General features: G+C 38.3%; 1 protein-coding gene across 2 annotated transcripts; it reads right to left on the bottom strand.

Annotated features, from left to right (window-relative positions):
* Positions 1 to 1996: 1996 nt before the first annotated feature.
* On the bottom strand, positions 1997 to 24143 carry arhgef5 (Rho guanine nucleotide exchange factor (GEF) 5). 2 transcript variants are annotated; one of them, XM_017700471.2, is made up of 15 exons: positions 23545 to 24143; positions 17200 to 20706; positions 14399 to 14450; positions 14181 to 14233; positions 12060 to 12418; positions 11817 to 11977; positions 10871 to 11023; positions 10619 to 10748; positions 7578 to 7652; positions 7387 to 7476; positions 5511 to 5653; positions 5218 to 5364; positions 4001 to 4071; positions 3802 to 3906; positions 1997 to 2751 (listed from the first exon to the last, which is right to left on the bottom strand). In XM_017700471.2, exons 2-15 carry the CDS (start codon positions 20684 to 20686, stop codon positions 2609 to 2611), a joined length of 5169 nt encoding a protein of 1722 aa, XP_017555960.1. In that variant the 5' UTR covers positions 20687 to 20706; positions 23545 to 24143; the 3' UTR covers positions 1997 to 2608. The 2 variants fall into 2 exon arrangements, with proteins under 2 accessions (XP_017555960.1, XP_017555961.1); XM_017700472.2 differs by lacking the exon at positions 23545 to 24143 and having other exon boundaries at positions 17200 to 18287; positions 20563 to 20657.
* Between the last annotated feature and the right edge of the window lie 1649 nt (positions 24144 to 25792).

The raw sequence follows: 25792 nt of genomic DNA, 5'->3' as shown, positions 1-25792 counted from the left end.
ACCTGCATACCAGCATCCATTAAACAACATATGTTGGTTTTGCTGGTGACAAACCATGTTGGTCTGTGCTGTTTTTTCTAGCAGGGCACAGTGGAGTTTAGATTTAGGAAATTTGGATTTACAAAATATTGACTGTAGACATACATGTTTGAGATCTGACAAAATATAAATGTTGGCCAATTTACCATGGTTACATCAGTCAAAAGCAGGACATCTTTTAGCCACTCAATATTAAAGGAGGTTTAATTAAAGCTTTAAAAGAGCTAATGCTGGAACTAGTCACAAAACGTTAGAAGCACATGAATACTCATATTTTACACAAGGTCTTTTAACAAACTTTAATGAATATTAATATTTATCTTTACACTGTAGAGTTTACCTTTCTATCTAATTATATATCAACAGTCAGCAGTTCTGTTAGAAAAGATTAATATTTTCTGTAAGTATATTTATCATTAGACATCATATTTTAATGATTTTTGCAAATACAGAAACCCAGATAAACTTTAGCTTACCTGTTGCTAGTTTTGTTAAAGATAGAGAGCATGCACATGATGCCACGTAAAGAGGTTCAAACACAGATGCAAAACAAACTCTCTGAAATATACCAGTTTGGAAAGGGTTGCAAAGCCATTGCTAAGGCTCTGGGACTCCAGCAAACCACAAATGGTTAAAGCTTGGAACATTGGTGAATCTTTCAAAGAAAATTTCTCCAAGAGCGCATTGACGACTTATCCAGGAGGTCATAAAGAACCTAGATAAACATCTAAAGATCTGCAGGCCTCATTTGTCTCAGTTAAAATCAAAGTACATAAATCCACAAAAAGAAAGATTCTGGGCAAAAATGTTTGCGAGTAAAACACATAGATGACCCCCAAGATGTTTGGGATAATATTCTGTGGACTGATGAGTCAAAGGTTAAAGTGTTTGGAGGACATGGATCCCATTTCATCTGGCGTAAAGCTAACACCGCGTTCCATCACAAGAACATTATACCAACTGTCAAACATGGCAGTGTGATGGTCTGGGGCTACTTCGCTTCTGCAGAACCAGGACAACTTGTCTTAACTGATGGAACCATGAATTCTGCTCTCTATTCGGAAAATCCGGAAGGAGAATATCTGCTCATTAGTTTGAACTAAAGCTCAAATCCATTTGGCTCATGCAGCAGGATAATGATCAAGCAAATCTAACTCTGAATGGCTCAAAAGAAACAAGATTAAGGTTATGGAGTGGTATAGTCAAAGCCCTGACTTGAATCCCATTGAGATGCGGTGACAAGACCTTAAATGGGTAGTTCATGCTCAAAAGCCCTCCAATGTAGCTGAATTAAAACAACTCTGCAAAGGAGAGAAGGCCAAAATTCCCCCACAGCGATATAAAAGACTCATCGCAAGTTCAATTGAAGTTGCTCCTGCCAGGGGTGGCACAACCAGTTATTAGGTTCAGGAGGCAATTACTTTTTCATGTGGGTGAAACAGGTTTTGAATAAATCTTTTTCTTCAGTAAATGGAATGATGATTCGAAAGCTACATTTTGTGTTTACTCGTGTCTTAATTTTATATTAAAACTAGTTGGATGATGTATAACATTTAATTGTGATAAATTAGCAAAACTAGAAGAAATCAAGTAGGGGTAAATACTTTTTCACAGCACTGTAGCATTTAAAGTTGAATTTGACTGGCTGAGAACCATGTCAATCATAATTTTACATGGTGAAACCATGTAGATTATCCCCCTCTTAAAGAACAGAGTAGTGTATATTTATTAATCTGGTACTTTTGAATTCGGTGGCTACAGGCCACAGATGTGTAAGGAGACTGGAACTCTCAACAGTATCTAACTATACCTAATTCCATATCATGACACTGCATTACAGTTACTGTAGACAGAGATAAAGGTTCTTTTTCAATAACTGAATTGCCTGTCACTCACCATGTCATATAAAACATGTGTCCTAACCATTCAACACTGCTCAGAAAGCATCCCAGGCCTGTTTTGAGATATAGCAGCTGTTTTATTTTTATGGCATATCACTGCTGTCTGTCTCAGCATAAGGAGGATGTTGTGCTAATATTTTTGCTCCAGTTGAACACATGAACACAAGGCATGAATATATCTCCCTAAATACCTCACCAGTATAAAAACGTTTTGTACAAGTAAAACAGATAAAACTACAATCCATGTCCTTTTCATAGTGGTCACCACAGACACATTTGTGCTGTGTCAACTTTAATTACTGTTCTGCTCTACTACTGAGGCACAGAACTATGTGTAATGCATAAAATCTATATAATCCTCTTAAAAAGGAGGCAGTCAACCATTAACCATGAACCTCTTGTGGTTCTTGCATGTATTTATAGCTGTTCCCAAGGAAAATAGTCCAAATCCATAAAATAGGTCATATGCAGGGTTACATTCCATTGATTTCTGAATAGCATAAAGCTTAGAAGGATCCCAAGAGAAACATTATGCACCATTCAAGCGCACTGCAAGCTGCTTGCATGATTTTAGATGGGGTTATCATGACTCTTCTGTAGATTCTTGACTCTTGACTCTGAGCTGAGACAAGCACAAGTACAGTATTAGTGTGCGGTCTGCAGATGCTTCACACTGTGGCTGTTGCAGCTGTAATCTTCAGTGTGTCCACCAGGTTGCGCTGTCGAGCTTTTTCACTGTGTATTGTTTCCAGATGAGACTCGGGGGCCCATCCGCGATGTCTGTCTGACAAACGAGTTCCCTCCACCCAGCCTGCACAAACCAGTATAGACAAAGTCATTAGTAATCCTACAGTGCTTGGCAACTACAGATACAATGTAGGGTCAGTACAGGATACGTAAGGTTTTAAATGTTTAATACAAATGAACGTTTTGTTTTTCAGATTGCAATCAGATTTATTGAGAGTATCTATTACGTAGATATTTGTGGTAGTATTTGTGTCCTATTTTGGTAATAATACTAAACCCTGTGTATTTTATCCCCTTCTTGTGATACCAGGACTCATCAGCACTCAAACCTTTCAGCTGTTTAAAACCACTTTTGAGCCAATATTTATTTTAACAATGGTTTGGGAAAAAAACTACTGAAAACCTATTTTTCAAAGAAAGACACTTTGTTGAACATGAAACAGAGTGCTGCAAAGTGTAAGGGAATAGCTGCGTTTTTAAAAACAAAAAATACCTTTGGAGATACTTTTCTTGTGAAAAGGAAAGAAAACGATGCATTTTAAAACAAGCAATATATCATTGTATATAACTTTATATAAATATAAGTTTGTTTCTCCAAAATGGTATATATTCAGGATAGGGAAAAAACATTCCTAACCTTTAATACATGGTAATGTAAATAGATTTTACAACTGTGGACAATTGGTCCTGGTCCATTCATCCCAAAACTTTCACACAAAGGTGTTTTTGAAACATTTCAAGAAATAAAAAAAAGGTTCTGACAGTGACACTTAAGTTTTTCAAAACATTTCAAAAGTTTTTCATTCGGTTGTCAAAGACACTGTAGAAAGGATGTTTTTCTTCTGTCATGTGCTCAAGAGAAAATGTATCTTATTCATCCACCATAAATAAAATTTTATACGTACATTTATTAAAATGAGTGTCATTCACATTTGTATACACTAGGGATTCTAACACTGGGCAGTTTCACTGTGCCTCTCTGGAAAAGCTTTAAAACTCTGAACTGATTGTACCTGTACCTGGAGGATTATGCTCACTGTTCACGAATAAAGCGCTTCCTGAAGGCCTCCTACTTTTACACAATGTTATTAAGATACTACAGTCACTTCCTCACCGTCACTGCTCTGCTGGTGAACCAACAGAACATCCGCCTTTTCTAAGCTGAGCTCATCAGGCTGCTGGGCGACAAAGGCTCTGATGCACTGCATCTGTGGAATGTCTGTGAGGGAGTAAATGTGAAATATTTAAACAAATGGGACATTGCTTAACTTATTAATGACACAACCTCATTTTGGATTGGAAATGACACGTACCCTGCGCAGCACCGAAGTCGATTTCAGGATGAGGACGAGAGATTGCAGAAATCCAGCGTAGTTTATCAGCCCTGCAGGAGCAGTAGAGTCAGAGACGGCCAGTAAGGGCTGCTTATGTTTGCAATATCATCAGATGTTAAATATACCAGACCTAAATATCTCTCAGCCTTATATCTCCCAAATGGTAACTTTACAGGAAAAACATTTTTAAATGAGTTAATGTAACATGATTTCATACCAAGTAATTTAGCATCATTTCTATTAGCCCATTCATCATGCAATGTTCGCACGATGTGTTCAAATTATGAATAAAAATTTAAAAAATGGAGATACAAGTTTGATTTGACATTAATAATAAGTATTTTCTATTAAAGCAGAAAGCCACAAAAGCCACCTCACAATGATTTTATCACAGGCAAATGTGTTGATAGGGTACTGTGTAGAACTGCACTGACAAAAACAGTGTAATTAAATAAATTAAATAAACCATCCATCGATCCATTTTCTAAGCCGCTTCACCGTCAGGGTCACGGTTAAATAAACCAATGTTCAATAAATAATTTATTAATAATTACTGCTATAATATTTCTTCTGCAAAGCAGAGTAATTTTTTAACAGTAGGTTGTGGGCGGTAAGTAAAGTCAGGCAGAGATTATTCCATGAACAGCGCAATAGTTTTTAATCACTCAGCTCATTAATGCACAGGTAAAATATCACATATATGGTCACAAGCGTATACATTGATATTTTACACTGGCATTGAATGTGGCTCAGCTGATTTTAGAACTGAAACTATCCATTTTATAATTGGGAATTTACCATTTTGTACACTAAGTAACATTGCTATGATAAGAAAACCTCCAATCTGCAAAAGCGTAACTTTACATGAAAAGAAAAACACATTATCTGCTTGTAATGTTCAAAATAACATTAAAGTAACATTCCATGTAATTTTGGAATATTTTAATTGGTCAATTCATCAAGAAATTGTCATACAATATAAAGCAAAAATAGAGATGTATGGTTTTGCTCTGACAGTAACAATATGCCTGCAATTAAATATATGTAAATAACTGGGTCACACATATGACGGTGATGAAAGTAAACTATTTCAAGTGTAAGGCTAGGTCCATAGGGGTTGTATTATTAGATCATAGTTTAAAAACATGGCAAATATGCTTGAATCCACTGCACACACTCTGTTCTCCTATACTCACTGTGTCTCTGTGCGTAGCAGCAGTGCCACTTTGTGGCCCATGTGCAGACGGAAGAGGTTCTTCTGTAGAGAGTGAAGCTTCACTCTACAGTTTTCTGCTCGTAGCTCTGACACTGGAGTGTGGTCTATCACTGTAAACCGGCCACCTCTACATAGAGAAAAGAGAGACTGTAGTGCACTATGGACAACAGGCTAGATGTTAAGCTACGAGTAATCAAAATATTGTGATGTGAAATTGTAAGGACAGATATATACTGAAACATGCTTTTAAAATGAAATGATAGAAAAACTCACTCTTTTGGCAGTGAGAGAAGCAGGTAGTCGTTGAAGAGATGGATATAGACACTCCTCTCAGTTTCCTTCAGAGAGAAATCCCTCAACTCTGTGACCAGGCCCTCTCTCACCAGCCTGCGTGACTGACTGATCAATGGCAGAGTCTGAGACACACACACACACACACACACACACACAGTCACACACAGTCACACACAGTCACACACAGTCACACACATTTATGGCCATGTTTGAGTTACACTGACTTCCTGTGACAAGTCATCTTTCACTTAAACATGACCTACATATTTTATCTTGCATGAATGGAAGGTAGAGGTTTGGCTAATCTGGGAAACTAAATTGTCTTAGTTGGCTGCTAATCCATGCTTTTTTGCTGTGAAATAATTTTGCTATAAGTTGTAATTGCCAAACTTTTTATAATACTTTACCCCACTCGTTCCACTTTTTTCCTAAGTGTATGTATGATTTAATCATTAAGGTGTAACGTAGTCAGTAGAGAAACTTACTGAGTCATAATTGTTTACAGTGGTGGTGATAGGAAACAGATGCCCATAGAGTTTATCAACTCTAAATGCTACCTCACAAAAAGTTATTACCCAAAGTGGCTTTGAAAACGTTGCCTGATGTCCGAGACATTGTTTTAGGATAGTTTTGAGAGAAGGTTTTTGCCTTCAACATATAACATTTAATAACGTATAAAACTTGTTTATGGTAGAGAAGTACATGCAGCGTGTTGTGAGGCAAAATAGTCTCTAGAGAAAATACACCTTTTCAGGTACTATTTATCAACAATCCGTATTAACATCAGAGGATGTGTAGGTTCACTGGTGATTTGGGATAGTAAATAAAGAAGCTATATTTCAATTGTAGACAAATGGTGGTTCCTATAAAATACATATTTCATTGTTAATGGGTGATTAGAAATGACATATTGTCAGTTTTGCAAAGTTAAAAATGTATTCTTGCATCTTATATAAAGATACAATGCTTGCTTGAAATGTATATTAATGCAACATATTAATTGCTTCGTCTATGTTGGTATTACATTTGGTCTGGTAAGTAGATTAATTATTTTTAGCTACACCAACAAAGGCAGTCAATGGGCCTTTTTATTCCTCTCATTTTTACACAGAGTGTGGAAGCATTTGGTACTTTTTTCTCTATTTTGCCATTACCCATTTATTAACATACCATTATACCAACTATCATTTATGTAGCCCTCTAACTCATACAAAAAGCCTTGTTGTCAGTTTCTAACCTGAAAGCTTTCCTGATTCCCAATACTATACTGGTATATCACAGACAGGCTTAACTCAATTAACCTATGCATTTGTTAGCTTATTTAATTACATTGTAGTTGCTACAGCTGCTGTTGTGAGAATCAACATTAACCAGTCAGAATTATGCAATGGTCCTGTGAAAGCAACTTAGCTTTAAAGCATTCAGTCGTTTACAGTCCAAATATCAACATCAACAATCAAGACATTAAGAGAATTTTTGTCAAAAGAATCCGCAAATTATTATATTTCAACAAATAACATGAATTACAAATGACTTATGACAAATTACAAGGGGTGGAACAAAAATGTATATTTGTTTGTTGTTGTTTGTGTTGACTCTGTCTCAGTAAAGTAACACAGCTACATGATCAGCTAATGAAATTTAATTAAAAACTGAAAGGAAAAATAATATCCATAGTATCACTAGGTGGCCGGTTTGAGAACAATGGATGAACTGTAATCTATATACCACAAATATATAAACAAACAGTTTCATTTGTCTACAGCTTTACTTGTTTTTACAGGAAAACTTTGGCCACAATAATATTTTATAATAATGTTACAACACACCATGGGAACTAAAGAGTCATACTCACCTTACACTCAAAGTCCACTTTTGCATTGAGAGACACAAGTGATTCAATGCTCTTCATCTGTGTTATACTGTCATTACTCTCCTGAATCATCTGCACAGCAGAACAGCAAGATGAACCACAGAATGCCTAAGTTTGTGTGCATGTGGATGACAGAGAAAGAAAGAAATGGTGCCTGTGTGTATGTTGCCTACTTTCTCCAGTAATTTCATGGCTTTGATAGCCTGTGCCTCGTCCTTTGTCTTCGGAGCTGTCCTCTTTACAATGTTCTACAAGACAGGGAGGAAGAGTGGGAAAGAAAGAGGATTAATCTGTTGTTCAAGTACTTTGGCTAGAGGGTTAAACAGATATTAGTATATCTAGAACTTTACTTTTTTGTTCATTTAAACAATTTCAACAATTCCCGCATAATTAAATGGTTAAGATGTAAACAAAATCATGTAAAGTGGTTAAATGTGAAATGCTCTGTTCTAAAAAAACTTGTCCAATCAAAATAGTTGAAAGCGGTAGTGATAGGAAGCATTTAATGCCTTTAAAACAGGGGTGTCCAATCGTATCCACAAAGGGTTGGTGTGGCTGCAGGTTTTTATTCCAACCAAGCAGGAGCTCAAGTGATTAGTCGTTTGAAGACTGACTAATTGAAGTGGAATCAGGCGTGCGTCTGCTTGTTTGGATTGAAAACCTGCAGCCACACTGGCCCTTTGCGGATAAGATTGGACACCCCTGCTCTAGAAGCTACATCACAGAAAGCAATTACACAAAATGGATATGAACACACTGTCTGATGCCTGAGACATTATTGTTAGATAATTCTGAGATAAGCTTTTTGCCTTATTATTTTTACAACATATTAAAGTCAGAGAGGTATATAGGGGTGTGTGTTTTAGGCCAAATGCAAAATAAGGCAGTATGAATAACAGTATGAATAGAAAACCTTTTTTTCAATAAACTCAGAAGACACATGTAAGTTTACTGGTGGTTTTGGATAGTGAAATGGCTACATTAGCTATACAGACATTGTGTCCTATCACCACCATTGTCCACGAATCTGAGTCAGATTTTCTCTACAATGCACTGTTTCACATCAAACTACTCTGAATGACTGTTTACATCACAATATTAAATTATCCAGGAAAATTGCTGGAATTTTCTCTTAATTTATTATAATAGAATTAAACTGATGGCCAGGATTTTAATGTATGTAACATATTTAATGCATTGAAAAGAAAAATAAAGTGTGGCAAAACATAATAAAGGCCTGTGTAAGGAAACATGATTTCTTTACTAAACAACTACAATAAGAGGCCTCCCTCTCTCAAGCTACATAAACTCATTATTATGACAGTAAACATGAACATGCCTTAGTGAGATTCATGTCACTCTCCATAGCCTCACTACAAGCAACTGCAGAACATTCAACATTGACGTATTACTCATATTTAAAAGGACCTGATAAAGTCACAAGTTTGGCTACAGTGTCATCTAAAAAGTGTTTTGTGTTAGAGTCCAGCATGACATTACACATGAGGATCAACTTTCAACAGGACAGGCCAGATATCTCTTCTGTCATAGCTGAGATGGAAACTGACAACAAACAACAGCCTAGCTCAGCAATGTTCACCAAGCTTTCATCACTGTTTCACACAAAGGTGTATTTGAAACATTTCAAGAAATAAAAAACAAATAAAGGTTCTGACAGTGACACTTAAGTTTTTCAAAACATTTCAAAAGTTTTTCCTTGGGTTGTCAAAGACACTGTAGAAAGGATGTTTTTCTTCTGTCATGTGCTCAAGCTAAAATGTATGAACAGCAGTGTCCACAGCATTCTTCCTCTTGTAGACACTTGACAAGGGACATGCTACTGACTCTGGTCAGTAGCATGTCTCTTGTCAATTAAACTGGAAATAAACTGGAGGAAGCAGAAAAGACTCTGACTGGCAACACACAGACTTTGGTATACACACTCTACAAAAAGCTCAGTAAGAGCACAAACAGAATAGGTGAACCACATCACCATAGCAGCATGTGTAGTTACAACAGAGGAAAACACTGACCTCTATAAGATTATTAAATTCCCTGGTAACCATTCACAAGTTTAGAATCACTTACCTTCTTAACAATCTGTGTTATTTTATATACAATAATACCACATACAATCTGGATTTAAATATAACCAAGTATTCATCAGGAGGAATATTTAGATGTTTTATTCAATATTTCAAGGATTCTGTGAACAAGGTGTTATTAAATGATCGATAATATACTGTTATTATCCACTTACATTTTGCATTCACTTTTTTGTCATATTTTTTTGTATTTACAGCTTCCTAATGTCCTAAAAATTATCTGAGAAGTTGTACATGACTAGCATATTAGAATCATTTTATACATTAATCTGAATCCAAGTTAACTTTACATTGTTGAAAACATTGATTCCAAGTTTCCAATTTTTGAACAGTAATATAAATATATTCTTATCATTACTGCATCTTATCGATATATTCATTTATTGTCATAGACTGTATGTCATCAACTAAACAACTACTCATCAACAACTAAAACGCCCACATAATGATAATGTTATAGAGAAAAATTGCTGATTAAATGTAGGTAAATAGGCTAATCATAAGTGATTCCCCTCTGAGCTAAAGTCCTATGCAATACTGACCATCTATAAAAAGGTCACTTCTGGAATAATTTTGTTGACAACAGATGGTTCATTTTGGGCCCTTTATATAGACAAGAGTAGACATTAGGTGTGACGTTGATGAGAACATGCAGAGAACATAAACAAAGTACATTCATTCTTTGCTACTTTACAGAGGTACATAAAATAGTGGCTCTACCATAATGCTGAGCTTTTCTGAGGTGACTGTGCTATGATTGAGAGAGTATTCATATTGCAGGATCACATGTGTTAATATTTTAATTAAATTGCTTTATTCTGAGTTGTGTTTGGAGTGCTCTGGTAGCTGTACTTTGGCAATAAAATGAACTGTGCTGAGCTGCATGTTTGTCCAGAGAGGCATGTGAAGAATTTTGAAAAAATGAGCTTGACACTGAAAAATGCTTGTCAGTAAAAGAAGATAACTGTACAAAACTGTACAAAAAAAAGTACAACAATTATTGTGTCACATCTTTATGTCTTTTCGTGGTTCATGTGTTTTCTCTTTCCACAGGGAGAGTGAGAATGACAAAGAAAAAGTACTCATACTACCAGTTTAAGATCTGTTACCTGTACTAGCAGTTTAAGTCGTGTGATTCTCTGGAACGGGAGGATCAGGAAGGAGCGGAGAGGAAGCCTCTGGCACTTGGGGCTGTGCTCCAACTTTTCCACTATGTTTCGAAATCCAGCATTCTCATTCCTTTAAAAAGAACCCATGAAAACAGTAAGTAGGAGCCAAAAGAGTCGAGGAGTACAAGAGATAAAACAGAATCAATGCAAAAGATTCAAAAAGTTTGAATTGTCCATATGCATGACACTTACATTAATCTTTGATAGGTCTTGTCTTGGTATGACTGGTTGGTGAGGTAGGGTACATACACCGCTCGAAATCGTGGACAGTGTTTGATGATGATGTCACAGACAGTAAAGTGCATAACATCACTTTCAACTCTCTCCTCCAGTTGAGAGAAAAAACTACAGAGTGCAAGAAAACGAGAGGTCAAAACAGAATTGTAGACAATTCAATTGGAGATTTACTAGTACAAGAGTATGAGTTTACAACAATAGGATTCCTAATGCACTTCTAAGTGGGAAAATGTTGAACTTTTAATCAATGCCACATATGTATTTTGTAAGAAGAATAGGAGAAATTTAATGCAATTTACTATGATACTATGAAAAGCCATTGTCATGTGCACATCTGTAAAGAATAAATACATAAATACTTTGTCATGACAAAACATGTGTTGCCATGTGTTTCTCATTTATTGACATAAAAAAGCCAGTTTTAGACTTGTCAGTACAAAAATGTAAATGTAATTAATTATGTAACTAACTACTTAATTATGTACTTTTATTTTTAGATATAATTCATATTGTAATTTTAGCTGGTTATGTAGTTGGCAGACTGGAGTTCAATTCTTTCCTCCAGTTGAGAGAAAAAAAATACAGAATATAACAAAATTACAGGTTAAGACTGAACTATACAACATAGCACAAGAGATTAGAGTACAGCAATACTGAGTATCAGTTTACAGCAACAGGATTTCTGAGCAAGCACAGTGCCCTATAACTACAATAAGAGTCCTTGGGCAACACTCCTAATGCAACATACTTCTCTAACATGAATAAATTTGTAAGATGCTGTAGATAAGACTGTATGTCAAATGCCATAAACGTAAACGTGATCTGGTTAATGGAGTTCAGCATTCATGCCTTGACTTCCAATTTATTACCATTCCTATACTACAGCCGTGTTATTTCTTACCTGTTACTGATGGCTCTTACATCGCCGAGTCTGGAAAATAGCCAGTTTTTGTCCTGGGTAGCCAAGAGGGAGTTCAGCTGTTTGGACTTGACAAAATGCTCCACAACAATGTCCAGACTGCTACAGTAAGATGCCTCTGATGTCACCACCTCAAATCTCACCTGCAACACAGACAACTGATCAGATCTGTCCTTCATTCCCTTGGAGCCCTCTCTAATGTTTCAGAATGGCACAGTGCAGTACCTCCTGCAGGCGTCTCTCGTCCTCGCTGAGGTTCTGCAGCTCAGGGTTGTTGCTCACTCCGGGCAGCTCCTGCCACAGCAAAGAAGAAGATCTGGACAGGCGAGGGGACAGCGGCCTAGTAACAGTGTGTTGGGGAATGGCTAGAGGCCTGCTGGAGTTAGTATGAGACAGAGAGTGAGGGTGGAGCATAGATGGAAGAGGCGGGAGGGGCCGGCGAGCTGGAGGAGGTGAGGGACAAGGAGAGGAAGACTGTGGAACAGTCACAATTTCCTGAAATACAGAGCTGGCATCAGAATGTGACTGATGCAGGATCTCCCTGTTTTGGACCACCTCGTTGTACTGCTGATATAACTGAGAATCTGAGAGAAAGGGAGACAGAGAGAGAGAGAGAGAGAGAGAGAGAGAGAGAGAGAGAGAGAGAGAGAGAGAGAAAGAGAGAGAAAGAGAGAGATAGAGAGATGAAGCTACGACTAAATAAAAGTCAATAAGGTAAGCAAACAGTCACCTCTTCGTGTGGAATGGAGAGCTGATTCCAGTTCATTTATACAACATGCAACATGTCCAGGCAACAATATTGCCTGGAAACATACTAGCTCCGCACACTAGTTAGCACGCCAGTGTCACTCAACAGCTGTTTTGCAAGTTCAGATTCAGGTTTACATGCACAAACCTGCCCTCAGCATCGAGAAATCGTACAGACCAAAAGGACTCTCCCTTATTTCCACAAACTTTACCATTAAAATCCACCTCTGTCACAAGTACCTGCTATTTGCATTTTGTGAACAATTCACAGATGCTGAACAAACAGAAACGGTCAAAATTTGATTAGAATAAAATCTCATTAAATTATCATGTACTAAACTTGAGAGCATATTTCCCCCTCTTCCATAAAGTGACAAATTCAGAAATATAAGTTTTTGGGTTTTTTTTTTTTAACAATACCATTACAACATTGTTGTGTTCAGATGTATAAACAGTCACTTATTAGCATGGGTCTTTTAGTGTCTGCTCATATTCTGAACTATATTAATGATGATCAGTGGTGGACAATAACTAAGTAAAGGTAATTAGTTTCTGTACTTAAGAATTTTTTTCCTGTATCTGTACTTTACTTAAGTATTTCCATTTTGGGTGACTTTCACTTTTACTTTCACTCCACTATGTTTCAAAGCCAAATATCTGACTTTTTACTCCACTACATTATGAGAGATCTGTAGTTTCTTTTAGTTTATGTGTGCATAAAACATAACAAGTCAAAGCGAAAGAAGTGCAAAGCTAAAGCACCAATCAGGGCACAGCGGTCGCTTTGTTTTGAGCTTATTTTGACCTGTTGGTCATACCGACCCAGTGCGAGCACATGGTTCAACGTCAGCGCAGCAGTGAAAAACTATGGGAGCATTTACGTCTACCTAAATGATGGAACTAACCTAACTTTGTGTAAATAGACAACAATATAGAAATATGTACACATGCAGTCGTGACTGTCATGTCTTTTTTTCTGAATTTTTATTAATTTTTATTGAACTTGTAACTAAGTTACAAATAAATCTTAAACTAAAACAACCACATCATTTTAATAGTGTCAGACTAATTAATGACATTCTATTAAAAGACTGGTTTACCAAGAGTGACACTGGAGTATTTTCATCTAAAATTAGTTCATGAAGCGAGTCTTGTTACAACAACGATAATAGGACATAAGTCATAATTACTCTTTTAGTACTTTTACTTCTGATACTTAAGTACATTTGAAGGCAAATACTTTTGTACTTTCACTCAAGTTGAGGTCTAGAGTAAGAACTTCTACATTCACTGGAGTAACATTTTACCTTGGGTATCTCTACTTTAACTCAAGTACATGATTTGTGTACTTCGTCCACCACTGATGATGATAGCCTCAGGTTATCCACACAGGCATTCATAAAACATGCCTGAAAATGTATGAGTTTAATATGCACACCTGTTATGATGATACCTTGCTTTCTAAGTTTATCACGTCCCACTGTAATTTACGGTTGAACATACTGTTTATATTAAATCATCACCTTTCACTTGCTGTATTACTGTTTAAATGAAGAGATATCCAGTAGGAAATCCACAACCAAAAGTAAAGAAACTTACTGTAAAATTTTGAGTTTCTCATTCGTGTCCTGCTGATTCTTGCTTTAAAATTCCTGGAGAGAAAGAGAAATTACGACTTAAGATAATAGCAGCATTGCATAAAAAATCCAGACTTCAGAAAATTAGGTATTTTCTCACAGGTTATAGAGGTAATCATGTTTGTCAAATACTCAACAGACAACTTTTATTAACCTATACGATGCAAAAGGTTCACTTGCCTCAGCTCTGATTCATTAAAGCTGTGCCGCAGATCATCATATTCATCCTCTTCTACACAGGAAAACACATACATGCAGTTAGCAAAATTTAACAGAACATACAACATACACAGCAAAACAACACTGTATGTTATTGACTGTATCACTAGCTTAATACAGACCACTAAAATGCTGCATTCTCTGTCTGATTCAGTAGATGTGGCTCCAGAAGGGAACGACTCAAGAAGGTCTCATCAGGAAACAGTGTGTTAGAGGCATTCACGCAGAATAATCCAGACCAGGATACTGTGCTATAGAGCTCAGCACTAATTGTGGTACACCCAGTTGTCCCAGAATTCAAGCTTGTCTAGGATGTGAGTCATTTTCCAGCTACTGTCAATGTTGTTGTCAAAACAAAACTTACTATTTTTCAATCAAATACAAGTCAGTATGCGTGGCTCAAATAGGCTATTAGTTCACTTACACAGAATGCAAGCAGAGCATCTGCCAATACGCAAATAGCTATGGAACTGTGGTATCTTCAAAAGATACTGGCTGGAAATTATGTTGTTTACCTGAACGCCTTAAGTTGATTGATTCTTGACACAACCCATCGGATGTGCATTAAAGAGATAAAATTATAAAGAGATAAAGAGATAAAATAAAAAAGTAGGACCCAATGATTGGGTTTTTCACAGTCAATTTACTAGCTACCACTTCATTTTAAAGCTAATTTAAATGTAGTTTGGTAAAAAAAAAAGTTTGATGTGCCATACATTTGTTTATGAGCATCTTTAACATAACTAATTTTTCTTTGCTAGGTGTTGAGGAAACAAAATTCTGGTGTCAATAAAACACTGCACAGGGGCTGTAGAAAAAAGGCTCACTTCATGACTGCATCCCTGTTTACGAAAGTCTGGAAGAAGCCTCTATAAGGACTCTATTTATGCTCATGTGATCCAAGGCTAACTGGAAAAAATATTCAGGACTACTAAAAAGGGACAAAATACATTTTACTTAATACCACGTAAGCAATGAAAGATGAAAACGACTTGATTTCACATCACACAGCCAAAGAGAGCCACTAGACTAACTTAAACTTTAAATCTAAAATTTAAATCTAAGTTATTTTAATAAATAACTTCATTATTCTTTCATTCCTTTTTATAGTTAATACATTGGGCCTCTACAGGCTAGTAAGATGTTGCACCATAAACAAGGACTTTTTAAGAATATCTTTTAAACAATAAAGGAGTGACATCAACTAGACAATAAAGAATCAGAAATGAATGTAAACACAATGTGAAGATAATAACAACAGAATCACAAAAGTAATAGCCTTATAATGCTATTTCTGTCAGTGTATAAGACTGAAGAAAGCATTTATAATATCTACAGACATAGCACAGAACTGAATTTACACTCAACAATGTAGAGTAAAGAGGAATGGATGGAGAATAGGAATATAATATTTGTATTACTGAAGAAAATGAGAGAATATATCGCCACTGCTGGGACAAAACTTTACAACCATTTCCTGCCAGTTGCTCTCTATAATGTGTTAACACCTCCTGATGGACTGACCAATACAAATGGTCCAAAATTACCTGGAAATAAGATATTGCTACTTTTACACAGTTAAGAACATTCTTTTCCTTCTCATATAAAGTTACCAATGCACGGTTAACAGCTGCAATATGTAAACTGTAAAGGGAGTGAGAGTATTGATGAAAAAATACAAAACGTTTCTTTATTTCTCTTATTTAAAACAGGTCACAGTGCTAAAAATACAGCTATATCTATATGGAAAAATTTACCTTTTTGTTATATGCCATTTTATTCTGAACAAAATCTCCAAAACAGAAATTGTATGTGAGAAAGAAAAATATTCTTAACTTGTAATGTAACAAGCAGTTTTACTTGTAACAAGTACTTTTCCAAGCAGTGTTGGACCATTTATGTTGCTCCATCAATTGTGAAATATTAACACAGTGCAAAGGGCAACTGGAGTTTCAATGTTTTCACATGACATTGACGTTTTTTTATACTACAGAAGAAATGTGCTAATCATATTTAAGCGTAAGCCTACTCCATATTTAGTTTTGAGAACTATTTTATATGTCTTGCAACAGGCCTACATGAGTCACTGAATACTGGCAAAATGTTGCTAATGCATCCCTAACTTGCTGCAATGCACTGAAAACAGTTTTATTCAAATAAAAATCAATATTTAAAAAAGGAAAGAAATCTAGAAACTTGAATGTTCTAACATTACTACCCTTTCTCTGCATTCCTTTCTTGAAAGGCATCAGGTTTGGAGAAAACATGGTATAACACACGATACAGAAGCCCTTTTATGAGATTCTATCTGTGGATAACACTTGAACCTTCAATGGGTCAATTTCATTTCCTCACTATCAATGATGAAACTACTCCCATATCAATTCTTAATAATTTACAGTAGTTTCTAAATAATTATTGGCAATTACTGAATGAATATTAGGAATAATAACACTCAAATATTACACCTGCAGTTTAAGGTGTTAAATTATGTGATCTGGAGACTATGCTACAGTATTTGTTAACACAATAACACTATACACTCAAAGTAAAATGTCAGACACAAATAACTCTCTTTATAACTCATAATACCTCAGGAATAACTATATAATAAAACTCTAAACTAGCATTTGTACTGTTAAAAACAGTACGACAGTACTACACTATTACATCCAGACTTCCCCTATCTCTCAGGCTTCTTTACCAACAGTAGATTAGGGGACAAGAGAAAAAAGAAACCCCTTTCATTCATTCTCTCTCACCTGTTGTGAATACTCGGGGCCTGCGATCTCTTGCAATACCTTCTCCCTCCTCATCCTCACTTTGTTTTTCCACCACCTTTCGGAAACCTTTCCTCCTTGCCCGTGCCTCATTCCCAAAATCTCGGAAACTGCTAGAGCTTAGAAAGTCCCATGCTGTTTTTTTCTTCTTTTGTTTCTTGTCCTTTTTACCGCTTCCCTCTTTCTCCGCTTCTCCCTCTGAGGAGAAACTGTGTAGGTCAGGACTAGGCAGGAGCCTGTCATAATTATCTTCCTCATCTGTATCTTCCTCCAGCATTTCTTTGTCCTGCTCCAGGTGGTCCAGCTCCTCTTCTGTCTCAGACTCCCTATCAACCTGTATGAGAATTTTGTTTCCTTGTGTGTCCAGTTGACTGCCACTCTCTGTGTCCTCTGGTTTGCATTGCAACAACTCAGGGTCTATGCATTTTCTCTCAATGCTGTGCTTGCAGGGTTTCTGGACAATACCATAGAGCGGTGAAGCTGGAGACTCTCCCTGAGTTTCCGCCTCAGCAGGAGCTCTATCACTTGGCTGCTCAGTTTGGATGCCTGGTTCAGGCATGCTGAGGACACCATCATCGGAAGAACCCAGGATCTCTTTGAGCACATTCTTTGCCCATTTGACATGTGGGGCAGCAGAGTACCGTTTTCTCTCCCCCTCTGTGTTATGTGTCTCCTCCTTCTTTCTGCTTTCTTCATCGGTCATTATCTTCTGAGCATACTCCTGATCCTCCGCGTTGGCTAATGTTTCAGAGGATTCTTGTGGGTGTGATTCAATCTCTTTTTCTGCACACACACTGCCAGTAAGCTCTACATTTTGCGCTGATGTAACTTCCTTGTTCATCTCATCACATTCTGTTTTTTCCCCTTTAGTGGTATGGTTGTTTGTAATCTCCTTTTCAGACAATGTGAGGTCATAGCTCTCCTTTACAGACTCATCAGTACCTTCAGTGTCTCTGGGCAGTGCTACATCCTGATCAACATCACTGCCACCACCAAGCTCCTGAGCTGAGTGCTGACCGGCGTCCTCCTGCTCCATTGGGTCCAGGTGTGGGAGTTGGTTAGATCCTGACCTGGGAAGAGTTTGCCCAACCACACAAAAGACAGTGACAGTGCGGTCACTTCTCTCTTCAATCATTTTGGTTTCAATCTCTCCCTCACTCTGGTGGGTTCTTGTGGGTGACTGCCTAGTGAGATCCTCTCTAACTCCACCATCCCAGAATTCTTTACAGTCCTCAAACTTGTCCTCCTCTGCCTCGTCCTCATCTCCTCCACTGGACACAGTCACAAAACCATCATCTGCTGAAGTCACTCTCTCCCTCCCTTCTCCTCTCAACTCCCACTCACTTCCCTCTTCCCCTTCAGAGTCACCAGATCTACCACTCCCCCTCTCTTCCTCTCTGTCCGTCCCCTCCATGTTAACTCCAACATTTTCTGTCTCCATTTGCCAGGGTGTGTCTAACCTCCCTTCATCCCCTTTTCTTCTTTCTTCTACATTCTCTTGATCCACATCCCTCGTGAATTCTCCAGCACTCTCTAGTTGCCTGTATCTGTCCTCTGTCTCTCTTTCATACCTTAAGTTATACATCTCGTCTTCTTCTCCTGATGCATTTCCTACTTTAAATCTCTGGGCATATCTCTCCCTGGCTCTCTCTCTTTCTCTGAATTCTTCCTCTAGTGATTCTGTTCTCACTCTTCCTGAACGAGGCTCCAGCCACATTTTCCTCTGTTGTCTCTGTTTGCTCTCAGGTTTCTCTCTGTCTCTGTCCCTTTCAGTCTCTGTTTCCTCTTTTTCAGAGCCCTCTCTTGCCTCTCCTGCCCCCTGCCCACTTGTTGCATCCTGCCCTTCCTCATTTATCTTTTTCTTCTTTTTCTCCCTGTCACTCTCAGGTTGGCTCTCTCTTTCCTTGTCCTCAAAGCTGTCTTTCCTTTCTCTCATTCTTTGTTCATGTTCTACATCACTTCTTGACATCCACTCTCCACTGCTTTGGGCTTCCACCTGCACTTTCCTCTGTGCTTCACTCTGTGTTTGGCTACTTTCTGTTGTCTCTCCAACTTCCCAACTCCTCCGTCTCTCCATCTCCCTCCTCTCTGGATTCACATCCATCACTCTCTCAGAAGCATAAGGACGTGCTTGTGTATATCTCTCCTGGTCTCTCCGAGCTCTTTCATTTGATTCTCTCTCTCTTCTCCTATCCTGAGTGTCTCTCACTCCACCCCTCTGTCTTTCAGGTCCTCTCTCTTCTCTCACCCAATCTCTGTCTCTCATGTCTCTCTCTCTGTGTCGCTCTATCACCCATTCTTTATCCCTTTCTCTATTTCCCAACATATCTGTTTCTCTTTCCCTACCTACGTTCCTGTCTCTTTCTCTCTGCCACTCCATCTCTCTGCACCTCTCTCTTTCTCTCCATCTTTCTCTGGTCCTCTCTCTCTCAATGTCTCTCTCACTCTTACTTTGGTCATATCTGAGATGCTCTGAGGTCTCTTTCCTTCTTACTTCTCTTTCTTTCTCTCCATCACTGTCTCCCTCGCTCTTTGTGTGTCTGTGTCTCTCTCTCCTCCATCCGCTGTTCCTCTCGCCCCTCTGCTCTCTGTCTGAAAGGTTCCCACTTTCTCCCTCCATGATTCTGTCTCTTTGCAGGGAATAAAGCCACTTTTCTATGTCTCTATATCCTAGCCTGTCTCTCTCTCGTTCTCTGTCTACCTCTCTCAACCTCATGATCTGCTGGTCATTGACCTCTGCATTTCTCTCTCCCCTTCTCTCCCTCCTTCCAAGATCCCACCCTCTACCCCTCTTTCTGTCTGAGTCCTCCTTCTCTAGTCTTCTTCCACCGTCCCTTTTACTTACTTCCCTTATTCTTGCTCTCTCATTCTCTCTTTGCCTCTCTGTCTCTCTGTACCTCTGCATGTCTCTGTCCCTCTTCTTGACTCGTTCTCTCTCTCTTTCACTTTCACTTTGGTCTAATTCCTTCAGTCTTCCCATACCTCTCTCCATCAGTCTTTCATTACTCTGGTCAACTGAGAGTCTGGTTCTTCCTTCCCTTTCGTTACTTTGCCTCCCAGTCCGGGGAAAAGTGTCTCCTTTCTCCCTTTCTCTTTCTCTGTGATCACTATACTCCTGCACTGAGGCAATTCTTCCATTTGAATGTCTGCCTTCATCTCTCCTCCTCTCCCTTTCTCTCCATTCTGTTTCTCCTGTCCTTGCTTTAAATGCAGTTAACATCTCTCTTTCTCTCAATTCTTGCTCCTCCTCCCTCCTTCCCCCTTTTGCTTTTTCCAAAATTCTGTCCATCTCTCTAGCTCTCCGTACTTCCCCTTCCCTGTCTCGATCGGCTCGGATTTTCGTACCAGCTTGAGGTCTTGCTTCGCGGCTTATCCACTCGTTTGACCGATAGCTCCTGTCAGGAGTAGCTGGGCTGGGTGACAGTTGTGAAGGGTCTTCGATGGTCCAATTTGCACGTTTGGTTCCCATGGCAACATAATTTTGACAACCTGTCAGGGATGAATATGTTTATGATTTACTGGTATTAACATCATGCTAGATGGTAGAAGCAAACTTTGAGCCTGATTTAATGACAATACAAAAACTTTAAAACACAGTTCCCAATTCCCAACGCACAGTTGCAATGCTTAAAATTGCTTAAAATGCAATGCTTAAAATTAACTCAAGAAAACAACTAACAGGATCACAAATAAAATTTGCATTCAACATTTAAAGGTAGCGGTGTAGCATATAATACCGTATTATCGCGTTCGCGATAATACCGGTATAACTTCCTAAACGATACAAAAAAATCCATATCGTGATAATAGCGATATTCTGACTTGTTGACGTAATGACGCCATGCGCATTGCGTACGTTCGTTGCGTGAATCATTTCGGAACAGAAGTATGAGGCAAAGCAGCTCTGTGGTGGAGTTTCTCCCCAAAATGGGAGCGACTTCAGTAGTGTGGAAGTGATTTGGTTATAAAATATCGGATGTACAACAGAGCACAGTAACATGCAAGATATACAAGAAGCCTGTAATAACAAAAGGGGGAAACTCAACTAATCTGTTTCACCACCTCAAGCAGAAGCACCCAGTTGAGTATGAGGAACAACGTGTGTTTACACGCAAAGACTTTTGCCAATCCGACTGAATACAATCGGATTACAGATTCAGACTGGGGTGTTTATTCTCTCTCTATTGAACAACCTGATGAAAATCTTCGTTTACATACTCGCTACAAGTAATCCGATGCAATATGACGCGCATGCGTGGAGCAGCGCTTAGCGTAAACGTTACCATGACAGCGGACCTCACGTGAGGTGAATTTCCAGTTGGCGCGCTTGAGTTTTTAAACTGATTTAAACTGATGTCAAACTCAGAAAAACGTCCTTCGCATGTCCTTATAAAGGAAGACGTCGTGCTCTGAGACACATAAGCTGGACGTCCGTCCCACCGCCGTCTTTTAAAGCTCAGAGTATAAACCTCGTCTCCTCTGCAGACCAGCTTCTGCTCCGCCATGTTTAACGGTATAAATCTTTCGCTGTGACGCGCAGCGCATGCGCAGAACTGACTTACACGTTCCGATGGGAGTGTAATCGGATTCAGGCGTTTACACGGCTATTATTCTTCTATTTAACGCATTATTTAGAGGTTTACTCACCCCTTTTCAATCGGATAGAAACTGCATTCTGAATGGCCTCGACTATTCCGATTGAGGTGTGTACATGAACGTATTCCATTCCATACTGTATTAAACGTGGCTAATACCGCGAAGAGCGCTCAACAGCCGATAGCCACTGATAGCATCCAAATAATCTGTTAATAATCCGACTAATATCTCAATCGGAATCTTTTTTTTGTGTGTGTCTACTGCATATTTTAAACATATTTATACTAAATAAAACGTTAACATTTATTTTGTTGCAATAGCGTGTTTTAGAAATTGATAAAACGTTATTCAGTGTTTTGTCATATCGTAAAAATACCCTGAAATATCGTGATATTATTTTAGAGCCATATCGCCCACCCCTATTTAAAGGGTCCATGGACAAATGAATTCCCAAACTTTTTTGAAATAAAAGAGTTTGATGTAGTATGTAATATGTAAAAAATTCCCTCCCCTGTCCATATGGTACATATATGGACACTAAGCTGCAAAAACAGCCTGTTTTCAATTCATTTTTCTTGTCATGTCAAAAAAACCAACATATGTAATATATCCTTCTACTCCACCTGTAGCAGATGAGCTCCACCAAATCGCTTAAGTTATAAGGAGTGTTTAGCCACTGACTACACTTTCAGGCCCAGTAGAGGGCAGCCAATCTGAACAGAACTTACAGAAATTAGTCATAAAAGCATGGTAACAAAAACTGTCTGTTTAATTCCAAGAAATTAAGTTGCAACGTGGTCGTGTAAAATTATATAATTATGACTGATTTGGTACATTGTTAGAAATAAACATAAAGGTACAAACAATGTAAGTGTATCCTTAAAGGTACAACAGTGGTTTTAAGGTCCAATTGTGTACCTTACATGAGATTTCCTAGCGGAAAAGTAGATATTTGTATCTTTTCATAACCTAATGTTTTAAAACACAACAATAAAATAAAAAGGCTGGAGATGAGACGGGGTGTGTTCTAAGTACCACTTAGAAAATATCATTTCAATGGATTCTGGTACAGTTATGCTCTGAGGGTACCACCACAGTGACAAGAGGGGTGCTGCCCCAGAAACAGTGTCATACCTTTTTTTCTGAAAGTGTATATAAAACCACATAAATATTATCAGTGGTCTTGAGGGAAAAATAACATACAACAAAATGTAGAATATGGGCACTTTGAATGCTGCACTGCATGCAGCATATCTCCTAATCAGTTTAGCTTTTTATACAATCATGCTAATTATACAATCATGAGAACATCAGTACAGCATTCAATTCAAACCACTAGAGACGATCTCTCCTAAAGCAGTGTGATGCTATCACTTGGCAAAGAATGCAGTTCAAGTTACAGTCAGAACTATTCTTTAACTTTAATACTCGTTTGTGTTTTTTAAATAGCCTTATCTACATACATAGATACAAACATGCATAAAGCTTTTATACCCAATTAGTTTACTCCATAAAACACACAAAAAAACAATTACTGGATAAATCAGAAACAGAAAACAGAAACTTTAACACAGCTGACTAAACTAGAGCAATGAGTGAACCATAGATGAAATCAAAAGATGTCTTCAGCATTACTCAACTCACACTATTGACTGTGTGCGTCAACCAAAATTTGGGCAGTTTATAGTATCCAAAAAGAAGACTGTTAAGGATATTTCCTAGAGCACTCACCTGAGAAGTGTCTTGGAGAGACGGTCTTCTCCCTGTCCCACTCCTTCTGTCCTGCTGAGAAGCTAGCAAGGATTACACAACATGCAAACGCTCCACATACCTGCGCGTGCTCACTGAGTAAATCACTGTTGGGAGTGAGATAAATTCTTGACTGTTAATGGTGATTCAATCACCTTCTTCTAAAGCCAGTCTGGTCTTCTAAGACAAAGTCCAAATGTTTACAACAACTGCCAGAGGTTCTCCACTGCGTTCCACTCTGACAAAGATTCTTCCCCTCCTCCCTCTCTTCTCAAATTCCCAAACAAGTCTGAACAGAGTTATACAGATCCTCCCTCTTTCTCCTCACTTTCGCTCCCACTCTGGCGTATTGAGGAAAGGAACACACATCTCTGCTCAAGCCAGCTTTTTAAGGACCACCTTTGCTTTCTCCTCCACTCTCAAGTAAGTTCCAAAGCGATTAGAACAGCTGCCCAGTTATTGTTCCAGTAGTCCAGGCCTCTTCACCTCTACCCCCGCTACGGGCTCCTCTCCCACACTGAAATAGGAAGTACACCTTCTGAGTGTTTCTCTGCTGCACTGTGATTGGAGAGTTCAGAGGAGTAGGGTGTGTCCGTACACACAGGCAGGTACAAACAGGGTGGAAGGAGTCGAAGGGAAAAGGAAAAGGGGGGAGGGGAGCATGAAATTAAGTGGAGGCAGAGAAAGTGAAGAATGTCCACGATAACAGCAGAAAAAAAATACTTGGTTGCAAAAGAATAAATACTGCAGTGTACATAAACAACACTGCATGCCTATATATAGGCACAACATTTTGCCAAAAGATTCCAAGGATTAAACTACACAACAGTTTTGCAAAACAGGATTTTGGAAACAAGAAGAGAATAAGAAAATATGTACTGTTACAAAAAGTATTCCTGTATTCTTTTTCTGCTTTTTAAAGCCAGACAAACATTGTGAACAGATAACCTATGAACTTCAGGTCAATACGGCTTCTTGATCAGGGCTTACATAATTGTAAGTGAATCTTTCTATTGAAAACGTCGTTTTAAGTCCCTCAATTACAGTAAAACTAGAGATCAGCCAGGCCTGTTTAAATGTCGTCCTTTTGAATCACAAGCTGTAATGGCACATTAAAGGCGACAGGCAGATTACAGAGACGGGTGTGACTCATCAGCAACTGCTTTTAAATTTCTTAAGGTGGTGTTGATGGGACACATGCATTGACACCTTTGAAGCTCTGTGTTCTTATAGGTTGTTGGACAATGGACCCGGCCAATGTAAAGCAAGGTTAGATAAGCAAGTTTCAGGGGTTCATTTCTCTCCCAGTATTCAGTCTCTCTGGTGACACTTTGCCCTATTTCTGATCTTTCTCGCCATGTAGGCCTGAAGTGAAATTTGTCTCAAGCTTAAAACTAGACATGCATTTCCTGAAGGAGCTGCAAGAGTGCTTGAAAAGAGCTACAAGTGTGTGTGTTTCTGTGTAGGTGAACAACACCTCCTTAGCTATGTGTCTGTCTGTGTTTGTCTGTGTGGTGTGTGAGAGAGGGAGAGATGTATGTCTTTGGGGGGGTGGGGGTCATTCACTGTCACTCTGTTAAAAATTAAAAACCTCCCATAAGAACGAATGGCGGAATGTTCAGAACTTCAAATTCTAACTGATATCGATAATGCCACAGCAGGCCACTCAGTCTCACAGACACAGCTGTCACGCAGGGAATCTGCTTTAAAATCCTTATATTTTCACGTAGGAACTCAATTTCAGTTTTAAATGGTAGAGAAACTTGTCCTTTCTGAAACCTCAAAATATCCCATGATTTTATCAATTGGCTTTAGAGTTATGAGCATTTGTTTGGCACTAGGCACAGAAAATTGCCCCATTCACTCCCATGTAAATTTCTCAAAATCAGAATCTGCTTATTTCAAGATTTTTTCAGTGTTTAACTTGTCATAACTCAGATATTTCCTTCTCAATACACAAAACATTATACCAAAATAATCCTCAAGGAGTCTTATCTCACACCATCTATCCGGTTAAGCGATAGAGTAAACATTTCTGACAGTTCTGACTGTTCAGAGGGTGCAAATCGGACTCAAACAAGGCTTCTCCACTAAGAGCTGCATAATAACAGACAGACAGTTAATTTGAATGACCCTGCCCCAAACACATACATCTCTCCCCCTCACACACACCACCCAGACACACACACACACACACACACACACACACACACACACACACACACACACA

The sequence above is a fragment of the Pygocentrus nattereri genome, chromosome 3 (genome assembly GCF_015220715.1).
Source record: "Pygocentrus nattereri isolate fPygNat1 chromosome 3, fPygNat1.pri, whole genome shotgun sequence".
Classification (NCBI taxonomy): Eukaryota; Metazoa; Chordata; class Actinopteri; order Characiformes; family Serrasalmidae; genus Pygocentrus; species Pygocentrus nattereri.
Note: the sequence above shows the minus strand (reverse complement) of the source record. Positions and strands in the feature narration are given on the sequence as shown.